This window comes from Hypanus sabinus, chromosome 5 (genome assembly GCF_030144855.1).
Source record: "Hypanus sabinus isolate sHypSab1 chromosome 5, sHypSab1.hap1, whole genome shotgun sequence".
Taxonomy (NCBI): Eukaryota; Metazoa; Chordata; class Chondrichthyes; order Myliobatiformes; family Dasyatidae; genus Hypanus; species Hypanus sabinus.
Genome location: NC_082710.1, coordinates 183207915 through 183222061, shown reverse-complemented (window position 1 = coordinate 183222061; position 14147 = coordinate 183207915). Strand labels below are relative to the sequence as shown.

Here is a 14147-nt window from a genome sequence, read left to right as displayed (position 1 = left end):
AGAGAGTCGGGGAGAGACGGGATGGTCGAGGGAGGGGGAAGAGCTTCCCAGAGAAAGAGAGGCAGAGAGTTAAGTATACTAAATGTTTTATGTACAAAGAGGCGCTGCGCCTCACTGCCCCAAAGGTCCCGCTCTCTCGAATTTAATGAAATGTGAGGAAGCACAGCAGTGCAGCAGTTTGTGGGACCTGGGTTCAATTCCCGACACTGTTTGCAAGGAGCTGGCACGTTCTCCCCCTGCCCACCGGGTACTCTGGTTTCTTGCCACAGTCCAAAAACGTAAGGGTTAGTGTTAGAGAGTTCTGGGCGTGGAAGTGTGGAGGTCCTTGTGCACTGCCTCCAGCACAACCTCGGACTGCACTGGTCCTCACTGTGCATTTCAAAGTTTCGATATAAGTGGGGAGAAAACCTTAATCGTTATAAAATCTTTCTCCGATCTTCCCTGTGTCTTCGCCAATAACTGGACTCAGAACTGGACTCTTGCCCGGAGTGTGTGCTCTCTGGGTGCAAACGATCCTTACCCTCGCCTGGATTATTATGTTAACCCTTGCCTTACCACAACTCCCACACCTGCCTGCAAAGAGGTGATCACTGGTGGGACTCAGGTGAGTGAGACCCTGGGAGAAGAGAGAATCCCAGAGAAAGGGGAGGGGTGAGAGAGGAGCTTTGCTTCACTCCTGGAGCTGAAGCTTTCTTGTGTGATATCCACATAGTCCCCTCCTGTAATAAATCTGAAAGATACACAGATGACGGCCCAGCCTGCAAGGACATATATACTGAAAGATGCCGGAAAAGGGCCAGTAACACCATGAAGGACCCCACCCATCCTACTCACGGACTGATTGTCCCTCTCCCATCAGGGAGGAGGCTACATAGCATCCACGCCAGGACCACCAGACACAAAAACAGTTACTTTCTCCAAGCAGTAAGGCTGATCAACATCTCCACCCACTAACCCACCCCTCCACACCCCCAACCACCACTACTTTATCATTTTCCGACAGTCACTTTATGCACTGACACTCCTGTGCCTAGGGTCACTTTATACAATCAATCTGTGTATACAAGCTGTCTTGTGTATTTATATTTATTGTGTTTTTTATTATTACTGTGTGCCTTCTTGCGTTGCATTGCCTCAGGGGCAAAATTATTCCATATTTCTTTACACTTGTGTACTGGAAGTGACATTAAACCACCATAAATAGTCACATTCAGAGAGGGAGAGGGGCAGGAGAGATGGGATGTGGGAGAGGGATGTTGTAGAGTCGGAGAAGCAGTTGAGGAAAGGGGCTGAGAGTGAAGGAGAGTGAAGGATGGTCAAAGAGATGCATCATTGCACCCAGCACCTTACAGTACCTGTCGTGGTGACCTGGGTGGAGAGGGGCTGGGTCCGCAGAGAGCCCGAGATCCCGTAGAGATGGATGATGTATCGGGTGGAGGGACGGAGACCACTGATGAGATACACTTGCTTCCCGCCGGTCACCGTGATGTTCCGGGTCTCCTGCGACCCCTGAACCCTGTACTGGATGAGGAAGGAGTCAAAGGTCCTGTCTGTGGTCCAGGAGAGGCGGACAGAGTTCGATGTGACGGTCGGTGTTGACAGGGTGCCCAGCCTCACTGGTGCTGTAGGACCTTCAGACGCTAAAGCAGAGAGCGTAATGTGGTGAGAAACGATGGGGTGTGCTCAGCTGCACACATACAGTGAACAAGAGATTGGAGAACATTTCAGAAATCTAAAACATAAGAGCAAGAAAACCTGTGCAGTTTTGTCACCTTCTCTGGTTTCACTTTAACCTATGACCTCTAGTTCTCGCTTCACCCAACAGTGGGGAAAGTCTGCTTGTATTCACCCCCTCTATTTTCTCAGTATGATAAGACCATAAGACTTTATGGGTACCTTGCATCTGTCTTCACTGTGGAATCACTAGCAGTGTGCCAGAGGTCTGTGAGTGTCAGGGAGCAGGAGTGAGTGCCATCGCTATTACAAAAGAAAAAGTGCCAGGCAAACTCAAAGGTCTTAAGGTGGATAAGTCACCTGGACCAATGGACGACATCCCAGAGTCCTGAGAGAGGTTGCTGAAGAGACAATGGATGCATTAGTCATAACCTTTGAAGAATCGCTTGGTTCTGGCATGGCCCCAGACGACCAGAAGATTGCAAATGTCACTCCACTCTTTAAGAAGGGAGGAAGGCAAATAAAGTTACAGGCCAGTCAGCCTAACCTCAGTGGCTGGGAACATTTCAGAGTCTATTATTAAGAATGAGGTGTCAGGGTACATTGATAAAATAAGTCAAAGTCAGCATGGTTTCTGTGAGGGAAATCTTGCCTGACAAACCTGTTAGAGTTCTTTGAGGAAGTAACAAGCAGGGTGGACAAAGGAGAGGAAGTGGATGTCATTTACTTGGATTTTCAGAAGTTTTTGATAAGGTGCCACACAAGAGGCTTCAAAACAAAATGAAATCCTATGACGTTACGGGAAAGGTACGACTATAGATAGCAGAATGGCTGACAGGCAGGAGGCAGAGAGTGGGAATAGAAGGGATCTTTTCTGGTTGGCTGCCAGTGACTAGCGGTGCTCCTCGGGGTCAGTACTGGGACCGCTACTTTTCACGTTGTTTGTCAGTGATTTAGATAATGGAATTGATGGCTTTGTGGCAAAGTTTGCAGATGATAGGAAGTAGGTGGAGGGGTAAGTAGTGCTGAGGAAGCAATGCGATTGCAGCAGGAGTTAGACAAATTGGAAGAATGGGCAAAAAGTGGCAGATGAATACAGTGTTGGGAAATGAACGACAATGCATTTTGGTAAAAGGGAGAACAGTGCGGACTATTACCGAAATGGGGAGAAGGTTCAAACATCAGGACTTAGGAGTCGTCATGCAAGCCTTCCAGAAGGTTTACTGACAGGTTGAGTCTGTGGTAAAGATGGCAAATGTAGTGTTGGCACTTATTTGAAGGGGAATAGAATATAAAAGCAAGGAGATAACGCTGAGCCTTTATACAATACTAGTCAGGCCGCACTTGAAGTATTGTCGACACTTTTGGGCCCCATGTCTCAGAAAGGGTGTTTTGTCATTGGAGAGGGTCCAGAGGAAGTTCACGAGGATGATTCTGGGAGTGAAGGGTTAACACATGAGGAACGTTTGGCAGCTTCGGGCCTGTACTCACTGGAATTTAGAACTCAGAAGAATATGGGGGATCTCATTGAAACCGATCAATTGGTAAGAGACCTCGAAAGAGCCGATGTGGAGAGGATGTGTCCCATGGTAGGACCAGAGAGCACGGCCTCAGAATAGAGGGACACCCACTGAGAACAGAGCTGAGGAGGAATCTCATGAGCCAGAGGGTGGTGAATCTGTGGAAATCATTGCAATGGACAGCTATGGAGGCCGAGCCTTGGAGTATATTTAAGCAAATGTTGATCGGTTCTTGATTTAGTCAGGATCAAAGGTTACAGGGCGAAGGCAGGAGAATAGGGTTGAGAGGTAATAGATCAGGCATGACGGAGTGGCGGAGCAGATTCACTGGGATGAATCCTGCTCCTGTGCAGATAAGAGAATTGTTGGCTGTTCAGTCGTCTCTGACACAGAAGGCAAAGCAATGTACGGTAACACAGCTAGTCTGGGCAGACAGCCACGCTAAATCACAGCTTTTCTTTCTCAGACCTTGGCAGTAACGGCCCTGAGCTCCTCTGCTGAGGGTATCTCTAACAACAGACTGAAACAATATGTAGAGAGAGGCAAGTTCACATTGAGAGCAATCAGACCGCTCCACAGTACCTGTCGTGGTGACCTGGGTGGAGAGGGGCTGGGTCTGCAAACTCCCCGAGATCCCGTAGAGATGGATGATGTATCTGGTGGAGGGACGGAGACCACTGATGAGATACACTTGCTTTCCGCCAGTCACCGTGATGTTCCGGGTCTCCTGTGACCCCTGAACCCTGTACTGGATGAGGAAGGAGTCAAAGGTCCTGTCTGTGGTCCAGGAGAGGCGGACGGAGTTCGATGTGACGGTCGGTGTTGACAGGGTGCCCAGTCTTACCGGCGATGGGGCACCTTTGTCCTCAGGATCTGAAACAGCGAGGTTGAGGTATGAGGAGACATAGATTTCACTGCAGTCCGCACACCGCAGGTGGGAGCAGAGACGGCCAAACTTCAGAATTGGCTTCCAACACGCCGTCTGCGGCCCCTGACAGAATTTGTTAGTCCATAGGAAGTAAGCAACTAAATCTGCTTCAGGACATTAAAAATGCGTGAGCTGGACTGAGTGAATATTACAAAAATATCACCTAATCTGTGAGGATTCTTTACACTAACAGCCAGCTTCTCCGATGCAGGAAATAGTCCTGAGCACATCTGCCAGTCTACAGGTGAGTTCCTGGAGGGACAATTACAGAGGGGGTGGGGGAGGGTGATGGGGAAGGGGGGAAGGAGGGGAAGGGGAAAGCGGGGAATGGGAGAAGAGAATGAGAATGAGGGAGAGAATTTGAGGGAGAGCGACAGATGGAGACAGAGATTGACATTCAGAGGGATCGGACTGCTCCACAGTACCTGTCGTGGTGACCTGGGTGGAGAGGGGCTGGGTCTGCAAACTCCCCGAGATCCCGTAGAGAAGGATGATGTATCTGGTGGAGGGACGGAGACCACTGATGAGATACACTTGCTTTCCGCCAGTCACTGTGATGTTCCGGGTCTCCTGTGACCCCTGGACCCTGTACTGGATGAGGAAGGTGTCGAAGGTCCTGTCTGTGGTCCAGGAGAGGCGGACGGAGTTCGATGTGACGGTCGGGGGTGACAGGGTGCCCAGTCTTACCGGCGATGGGGCATCTTTGTCCTCAGGATCTGAAACGGAGAGGTTGAGGCATGAAGAGTCACGGATTTCACTACAACCCACACACAGCAGGTGGGAGCAGACTGCCAACCTTCAGAATTGGCTTCCAACACGCCGTCTGCGGCCCCTGACAGAATTTGTTAGTCCATAGGAAGTAAGCAACTAAATCTGCTTCAGGACATTAAAAATGCGTGAGCTGGACTGAGTGAATATTACAAAAATATCACCTAATCTGTGAGGATTCTTTACACTAACAGCCAGCTTCTCCGATGCAGGAAATGGTCCTGAGCACTTCTGCCAGTCTACAGGTGAGTTCCTGGATGGGCAATTACAGAGGGGGTGGGGGAGGGTGATGGGGAAGGGGGGAAGGGGGGGAAGGGGAGGGGGAGGGGGAGGGGGAAGCGGGGAATGGGAGAAGAGAATGAGAATGAGGGAGAGCGACAGAGATTGACATTCAGAGGGATCGGACTGCTCCACAGTACCTGTCGTGGTGACCTGGGTGGAGAGGGGCTGGGTCTGTAAACTCCCCGAGATCCCGTAGAGATAGATGATGTATCGGGTGGAGGGACGGAGATCCCCAATGAGATACACACGCTTCCCGCCGGCCACCGTGATGTTCCGGGTCTCCTGCGACCCCTGAACCCTGTACTGGATGAGGAAGGTGTCAAAGGTCCTGTCCGTGGTCCAGGAGAGGCGGACAGAGTTCGATGTGATGGTTGACGTTGACAGGGTGCCCAGTTTCACCAGTGATGGGGCATCTTTGTCCTCACCAGCTGAAATGGAGAGGTTGAGGTGTGAGGACCCTTACACAATGCCTCAGATATGTTCTCATCAACACCTGATACAACTTCAACATAATATCCAACTCCTGTACTCAGTACTCCGAGTATCAAGGCCAATGTGCCAAGAGTTCTCTTAATTGTTCTGTCTTTGGCAGGTTGTCTCTCAGCAGCTTGAGACCCGTGTTCTCTGCCCTTAAGACAGTCCTCTGAGTCTCTCGGCTTGACTAAGCCCATGGTTGTCTGATCACATTATCTCTAATTGATTCTTGGCTGTTTGGACACTTGACCCACACCACCAATTCAGGAACAGTTATTATCCCTCAACCATCAGGCTCTTGAACCAGAGGGGATAATTCCACTCACTCCATCACTGAACTGTTCCCACAAACCACTTTCAAGGACTCTTGATCAATGTCCCCTCTAAGTGGGGGGAGTGTATGTGTGTGTGTGTGTGTGTGTGTGTGTGTGTGTGTGTGTGTGTGTGTGTGTGTGTGTGTGTGTGTGTGTGTATATGTGTGTGTGTGTGTGTCTTTGTCTGTGTATGGTGTGTGTCTGTCTGTATGAGTGTGTGTGTGTGTGAGTGTAGGTGCTATAAAAAGGGGATCTTGGCTATTTCTCCCCTTGTGTCTTCTGTGCAAGGTGTAAAGTGTGTAAAGTCATCATTACTGATGTGAGGACTCTATACGAACCCCTCATCCCTTCACAACCCAGAAACTGACTTCATCCTGTCGTGAATCTACCCAGTCAGTGACTCTCCATACAATCACCTTGGTCGGGCAGAGAATTCCAGACACCCTCCGCCCTCTGGGTGAGGAAATCTCTTCCTACCTCCCTGAATGGTCGACCTTTTACTTTGAGGGAGTTGCTAAGCACCTCATCTGCACGTCCATTCTCTAATAAGCTCAGTAGTGCAGTGATTAGAGTATGGTTTTGCAGCACGAGCAATCACAGGTCTCAGTTCACTTCCCGTCACGGTCTGGAACGAGCTTGTACTTTCTCTCGGCGACCGTGTGGGTTTCCTCTGGGTGCTTGGGCTTCCTCCCGCATTCCCAAGATGTTCAGGTTAGTAGGTTAATTGGAACCATGGTTGTAGTTGGTTAGTATGGGCCAGAAAAGCTTGTTACTACTGTGTACCTCTCAATGAAATGACTAAAAATAAATCTGTGTCTGCACATGGGTACAATGTGTCTGACGGTCCAACGGTTGCAGAAATGTGGTAGGGTATGCCAGTGCACCTCTCCCTTCTGGTTTGCCCCTGCCCGGTATTGCAGATTCTATTACCCCAGAACCAAACACAGATCACCATGTTGCTTAACTGAGCCGCGGGGGAATACAGACTGGCCTTCACCAGCATGTGGCGTCACGGCAGAAAGAAATCGTCTTATGTACATTGATAGTTTGAAATGTACGAAATCATCAACGACCAACGTAGTCCGAGGGGCAGCCCACAAGTGTCACCAGACTTCCGGCACCAGCTGGACTGCAGGAGGAATCCAGAGCATACATGTGTATACATGCACATCCTTTGCTACTAGTGCACAAAGGAATTTAAACTGCGCACCATCTACCTCGTTGCCATGTTAAATATATTCCACGATCTTACACAATCACATTTCCTTTTCCGGTTTCTGTTGTGGATGGTGTTGACAATGTGGAGTTTGCAATGATTTGCCTGCAGATTTTAGAACTGGCTTATTTATACTGTTTCTATTGAAGAAATTATTCAATGCGCACATGTTGTCGTCACTGGGTGAACAAATTGCACAGCAGAAGAGTTTCTGTGCTCATGGGTCATTATAAATTGAGGATCCCTACCACCCATCCCACAATCACTTTGACCCACTACTGTCTGGAAGGAGGCACAGGAGTATCAGGACTACGACTAGGAAGAGGTAACAGCCTCTTCCCTCGGGTTGTGAGACTACGAATACCGTGGTCCAGAGAAACGTTATTTTGTTTGGTTGTACTGTATATACGGTACAAACAGATGGCAATAAACTTAAACTTGAACCTGAATCTGCTCCATTATTCCATCATGGCTGCTTTATTATCCTTCTCAAGCCCACTCTCCTGTAACCTCTAATGACTGGACTAACCCAGAACCCATTAACCTCTGCATTACGGACACCCAATGACTTGGCTCCACAGACGACTGTGGCAATGAATTCCACAGATTCACAACCCTCTGGCTAAAGAAATTCCTCCTTATTTCTGTTCTCAATGGACATCCCTCTGGTCCCATATTCTCTCCACGATAAGAATATTCCCTCAGCTGTGCATGTGTGCACGTGCTCGTGTGTTGATAATGTGGAGTTTGTGATTTGTCTGTAGACTTTAGGACAGGCTTATTTATACTGTTTGTATATATAAATATGAGCGAGAGAGACATATAGATAGACAGATAGAGATATGTTCACAATACTGTAAGAGGGATCGGACTGCTCCACGGTACCTTCAGTGGTGACTTGGGTGGTGAGCGGCTGGGTCCGCAGAGACCCCGAGATCCCGTAGAGATGGATGATGTATCGGGTGGAGGGACGGAGACCACTGATGAGGTACACTCGTTTCCCGCCAGTCACCGTGATGTTCCGGGTCTCCTGTGACCCCTGGACCCTGTACCGGATGAGGAAGGTGTCAAAGGTCCTGTCTGTGGTCCAGGAGAGGCGGACAGAGTTCGACGTGACGCTCGGGCGAGACAGGGTGCCCAGTTTCATCGGAGCCGCTGGAGCTAAAACAGAGAGGTTAAGGTATGAGGAACCATTAATATTTCTTCCGATCTGCTGCCTGTGCAGAATGATTTGGACATTGAGCATAGATCAGTACAGGCCCTTCGGCCCACAATGTTGTGCCGAACTCTAAACCTATTCTATGTTCAATCTAACCTTCCCTCCTGTATAACCCTCCATTTTTCTAGCATCCATGTGTCTATCTTGAAGATTATTAAATGCCCCTAATGCATCTGCCTTGACCACCAGCCCTGGCAGTGTGCTCCACATACCCACCTCTGTCTGTGATAAATAATCTGTCCTGGGGAAAGTGTCTGGATAGTCACTCGATCTACACCTCTTGCCACCTTGTACATCTCTATCAAGTCACCTCTCGTCCTCCTTTGCTCGAAACAGAAAAGCCCTGGCTCACTCAGGCTGCCTTCGTAAGACTTGTCTTGCAGTCCAGGCAGCATCCTCTGCACCCTTTACAAAGTGTGCACATCCTTCCTGTAATGATGCCTCCAGAACCGAACACAATATTCCAAGTGTGGTCTAATCAGGGTTTGATAGAGCTGCAACGTTACCTTGCATCTCTTGAACTCAATCCCCTGATTAATGAAAGCCCACACACCATACGGCTTCTTAGCCATCGTATCTACTTGTGCAGCAACTTGGAGGTATCGACAGAGGTGGACCCCGAGATCATTCTGTTCCTTTACACTGCCATGAGATTCCCAGCGCTGGGAATTAGCCTTCCAACTCATCGCTGGAAGCATCTGCCAGAAACCTGGACTGCCTCAGAAAGCATAAAACCATCTGCACACCATATCAGGGTACTGTACCTAAAATAACAACATTCCCTGCAGCTGTGACACCAGGAAATGGTCAGTAAACCGATAACTTGATTGGAAATTCCAGGGAAGTGACAGATGTATGAACTCTATGAGAGACTCATACTGAAAAGAATATCCCCCTTAGTCTAAGACCAGACCAAGCCGGGTTCAGGCCGGGCCGCTGCTGTGGTCAAGTCCTGAACTCAACCCAGATATTGAGGATGGGTTTGAAATGCAACAAGTTACAGGGGCAGTATTCATTGACTTAACAGCATCATATGACACTGTGAATCACAGAGGCCTTCTACTGAAATTATCTAAAATGTTAAAGAACGGAACCACAATCAAAGTAATAAAAAGCCTCCTAAAAATTGCAAATTTTATGTAGAAATGAATGGAATTAAGAGTAGGTGTCATCCATAAAAGAAGGGACTACCACAGGGCACTTCTACTATTTAAAATTTACACAAATGACCAACCAACCTTTCCTAACACACGCAGGTTTATCTATGCAGACGACCTATGCTTAGCAACACAAGCCAACTCCTTCCAAGAAGTTGTAGTACGACTTACAGCAGTCGTGGAAGCAATGAAGCAGTTTTATGAAAAATGGTCTCCGGACCCAAATCCATCAAAAACTCAAGCGTGTGCATTCCACCCGAGGAATCGAGAAGCAGCTCGGAAACTCCAGATCTTCTGGTGTGGGAAAGAGCTCGAACACCATCCAATCTCCAATTTACCTGGCGTGACACTGGATAGGACGCTCTCACTGGCCACCCACATCCAAAAACACTGAGGGAAAGCTGGCTCTCGCAACTCTCTCTTGAAAAAATTAGCAGGCACGAAATGGGGAGCTAATGCTCACACACTTAGATCAACTGCCCTAGCACTCTGCTATGCACCTGCAGAATACCGTGCACCTGTGTGGGGCAGATCAGCCCATGCAAAGGAAATCGGCCCATTGCTTAACGAAGCCTGCTGAATAATCATGGGCACACCGCGCCCCACACCCACTAACATCATTTACAGACTTGCAGGCATTGCTCCCCCAGAGATCCGAAGACACACTACAACAAAAATTGAAAAAGGTAAACAGAACTCGGATCCACGGCACCCACGACATCATCATGTGCCAATAGCCTAAAATTGAGAAAAGCTTTGCTACAGTGGAGGAACTACAGCATGGAAGATCCTCCCAAACACAGAGGATTGACCTCCAGCAACAAACAGAAGCCAGAAGCCCACCAAACAATACGATGCAGGACCCCACAGAAATGTTGCCAGACCCCGGGGGCACTGCTGGACCAATGGAAGAGGTGCACTCTCAACAGAGCGAGAGCGGGAGTTTGTAGGATGGGAGATAACATGGTGAAGTGGGGTTTGAAGACCAGTGAATCCTGTGAGTGTGGCGAAAGGGTGCAGAGCATTGAACGCATTCTGCACAACTGCCCACTCTCACCTGATTTAGCTGACACTGACCTGCTCAACGTCAACCAAACAACACTAGAGTGGCTGGCTGTCTGGTGCAACAAGCTATGAAGATGATTACAGATCATCCAGAGGAAACCTATTCCCGCTAGCCACAAGTTAGAGTGAGAAGGGAGCCTAAAATCGAGGGCTGGGTTTGGGCAGTGAAACTCAGGAGCACTTCCGTACGCAGTGGTTAACCTCCAGCATCATCGGCATTGGTATCGGCCATTTGCCTCCAGCTCACTGGGAGTAAAGTCTAGAAACTCCTTTCCTGAACCTCTCCGCCCTTAAGGTACTCCTCGGAGCCTCCTTCACAGACGCAGTGTTTGCTCTGCTCTCCAGGCACTGAAACTCTGGTGTAACACTGATGTGAAGCACCTGGGACTCCTTCAACACTGATGGGTGTTTTATCAAAGTATGCATGTGTAGCCATAGACGATCTTGAGATTCATTTCCTTGTAGGCATTTATAGAAAATTAAAGAAATACAACAGAATGTACAACAACTACAAGTGACAACCAACATACAAAATAAGACAAATTGCAAGCTGTTGAGTCAGACGTTGATCGACTGGACAGCCAAGAGACCTTTTCCCAGGATGTAAATGGCTAAGACAAGGGTTAGAACTTAAAAGTGTTGGCAGGAAAGTAGGGGAGTCAGGGGTAGTTTTTTTTTGCACAGACATTGGTGGTGATAGACGCAGATACTTTAGGGTTATTTAAGAGAGATAGGCAAAAGGATGATATAAAAACCATGGTGTTTGTGGGAGGGAAGGTTTGATTAATATTGGACTTGGTTAAAGAGTCTGTATGAATTCTTGCAGCATCTTTCAGTAAACTCTACCTCCACAGGAAGCAAAGAAAAAATCCACCGGTATGCGGAAAACCGAATACCAGGATAACGTTCCCTGCAGCCTCTGACACCCACTGTTAAAACTTGGTTGGAATTTTCAGGATATTCCAGGGAACTGACAGAGCATTTCCCAGTGTCCGCTGGGTCTGGGAGTGAGACTGGAGACTAACATTGAGAAATACACAGTGGACAGGAGGGGGGGAGTTGTCATTCTGCTCCTGAAATTACAATGGTGCTGGAAAAGGTTAACTCTAAACAGAGGGTTTGTAAACTTTTTGTTGAGTGGGGAGATGTGGGCAAAAGCCAGGGATCAAATACGAATTCAGTAAATTGCAGAATAATTTGAAGTTGCTGTCTGGTCCCCTCTGCCTGGGGTTGGAGACCTGTGTGTCTGTGAGTGGACAGGTTGGTGAGGGTGGAGTTCTCCTCCATAATCCTGACCTCACGTCCCCATTACCACCCCCAGGCTATAACAACCCTAACGGGCCTTCGGAAAGAAAAGTATTGAGTAGAGGAGATGGGATGTTATGTCGAAGCTGTACAAGACGTTAGTGAGGCCTAGTTTGGAGTATTGTGAGCAGTTTTGGTCACCTACCTACAGAAAAGATGTAAATAAAGTTGAAAGAGTACAGGGAAAATTTACAAGGACTTTGCCAGGTCTGGAGAACCTGAACTATAAGGAAAGATTAAATAGGTAGGACTTCATTCCTTGGGATGTAGAAGATTGAGAGGAGATTTAATATAAACTATGAGAGGCATAGATAGGGTAAGTGTAAGTATTTTTTCCACTGAGGTTGTGAGGACAACCAGAGGTCATGGTGAGAGGTTTAAGTGGACATGAGAGGAATCTTCTTCACTCAGAGGGTGGAGAGAGTGTGGATCGTGCTACCAGCTCAAGTGGTGCACGTAAGCTTCAGTTCAATGCTTAAGAGGTACCCGGGTCGTAGGGGTATGGAGGGCTATGGTCCCAGTGCCGCAGGGATCTGTGCTGGTTCCTTTGTTGTTTGTCATCTATATCAGTGATCTGGATGATAATGTGGTTAACTGGATCATTAGATTTGTGACTGACACCAAGCAAGGAAGACTATCAAAGGCTGCAGATGGAAAAATTGACCAAAAGATAGCAGATGGAATTGAATGCAGGTGTGTGAGGTGTCGAGTGGACAAACCAGAAGAGAGCTTAAACGGTGAACAGAAGGGTTCAAGGAGCCTGGTGAAACAGGTCCGTTACTCTTCGAAAGTGATGTCATAGGCAATTGGTTGCAAAGAAAGCTTTTGGCCATTGGCCTTCGGAACACTGAGTACAGAAGTTGTTGAACTTGCACAGGAAAACAACTGCCCGGAAAAGCAGTGAACCTAATTCAGGAGAGTATTGTGTGCAGTTCTGGTCATCTACCTCCGGAAAAGATATTGATAAGATTGAAAGAGTGCAGAGAAATTTTACAAGGCGATTTGATAGGGGTATATCAGGATTTAGATAGGGTAAATGTCAGCAAGTTTTTCTCCACAGAGGTAGGGTTGGAGTGGACAATGGTGGAAATTGAAATATTCAAGAGGAACATGAGGAGGCAGTTCCTCACCGAGGGTGGTGAGAGTGTGCAATGAGCTGCCAGCAGAAGTGGTGGATGTGGGTTCAATTTCACCATTTAAGGGAAGTTTATGTTAGTGCATGCATGTGCGGGGGGGTCTGTGAGCAGGTCAATGGGACTCTGATGGTTCAGATTGGACTAGATGGGCCAAAGGGCCTGCTTCATCGCTGTGTATGACTCTATAACCAAACTTTAATGCCCGTTCCAAAGGCATCAACATGGTACACTGCTGCCTGGGCTGCTGTACACGAGGTGCTGATTTATAAATGAGATACACTCAGATAGAAGTGGGTGGAATGATTATTATTACAATTCAGTTCACTGCTTGTCAGGTAGTACTGGCCTGATCATAGAAAAATCCCTGGAAAAGGAATGGAGAAAGATGGACAGAGAAAGACACGTTCACAATGAGAGGGTTCGGACTGCTCCACAGTACCTGTGGTGGTGATCTGGGTGGTGAGCGGCTGGGTCCGCAGAGACCCCGAGATCCCGTAGAGATGGATGATGTATCGGGTGGAGGGACGGAGACCACTGATGAGATACACTTGCTTTCCGCCAGTCACCGTGATGTTCCTGGTCTCCTGTGACCCCTGAACCCTGTACTGGATGAGGAAGGAGTCAAAGGTCCTGTCTGTGGTCCAGGAGAGGCGGACAGAGTTCGATGTGACGGTCGGGGGTGACAGGGTGCCCAGTTTCATTGGAGCCACTGGAGCTAAAACAGAGAGGTTAAGGTATGAGGAACCATTGATCTGCTGCCTGTGCAGTGTGATTTCAACAGTACAGACCAGTACAGGCCCTTCGGCCCACAATGTTGTGCCAGCCTCTTAACCGACTCTCTGTTCAATCTAACCTTCCCTCCTGTATAACCCTCCATTTTTCTAGCATCCACGTGCCTGTCTCCAAGTTATTAAATGCCCCTAGTGTATCTGCCTTGACCACCACCCCTGGCAGTGAGCTCCACATACCCACCTCTCTCCGACTGAAAACCTTACCTCTGACATCCACCCATACATTCCTCCAATCACCGTAAAATTATGCCCCCTTGTATTAGCCACATCTGTCCTGGGGAAAGTGTCTGGATAGTCA

The 14147-nt window shown here is 48.2% G+C and overlaps 1 protein-coding gene across 1 annotated transcript in view; it reads right to left on the bottom strand.

Annotated features, from left to right (window-relative positions):
- The window catches only part of LOC132394859 (tenascin-X-like), a 168568-nt gene that overhangs the window by 40905 nt on the left and 113516 nt on the right, over positions 1-14147 (bottom strand). The window contains exons 23-28 of the mRNA XM_059971266.1: positions 13498-13773; positions 8062-8337; positions 5310-5600; positions 4548-4838; positions 3777-4226; positions 1356-1640 (exon numbers count right to left, since the gene is read on the bottom strand). Of these exons, the coding sequence (XP_059827249.1) occupies positions 1356-1640; positions 3777-4226; positions 4548-4838; positions 5310-5600; positions 8062-8337; positions 13498-13773 (1869 nt within the window). The remainder of the gene's footprint in view (positions 1-1355; positions 1641-3776; positions 4227-4547; positions 4839-5309; positions 5601-8061; positions 8338-13497; positions 13774-14147) is intronic.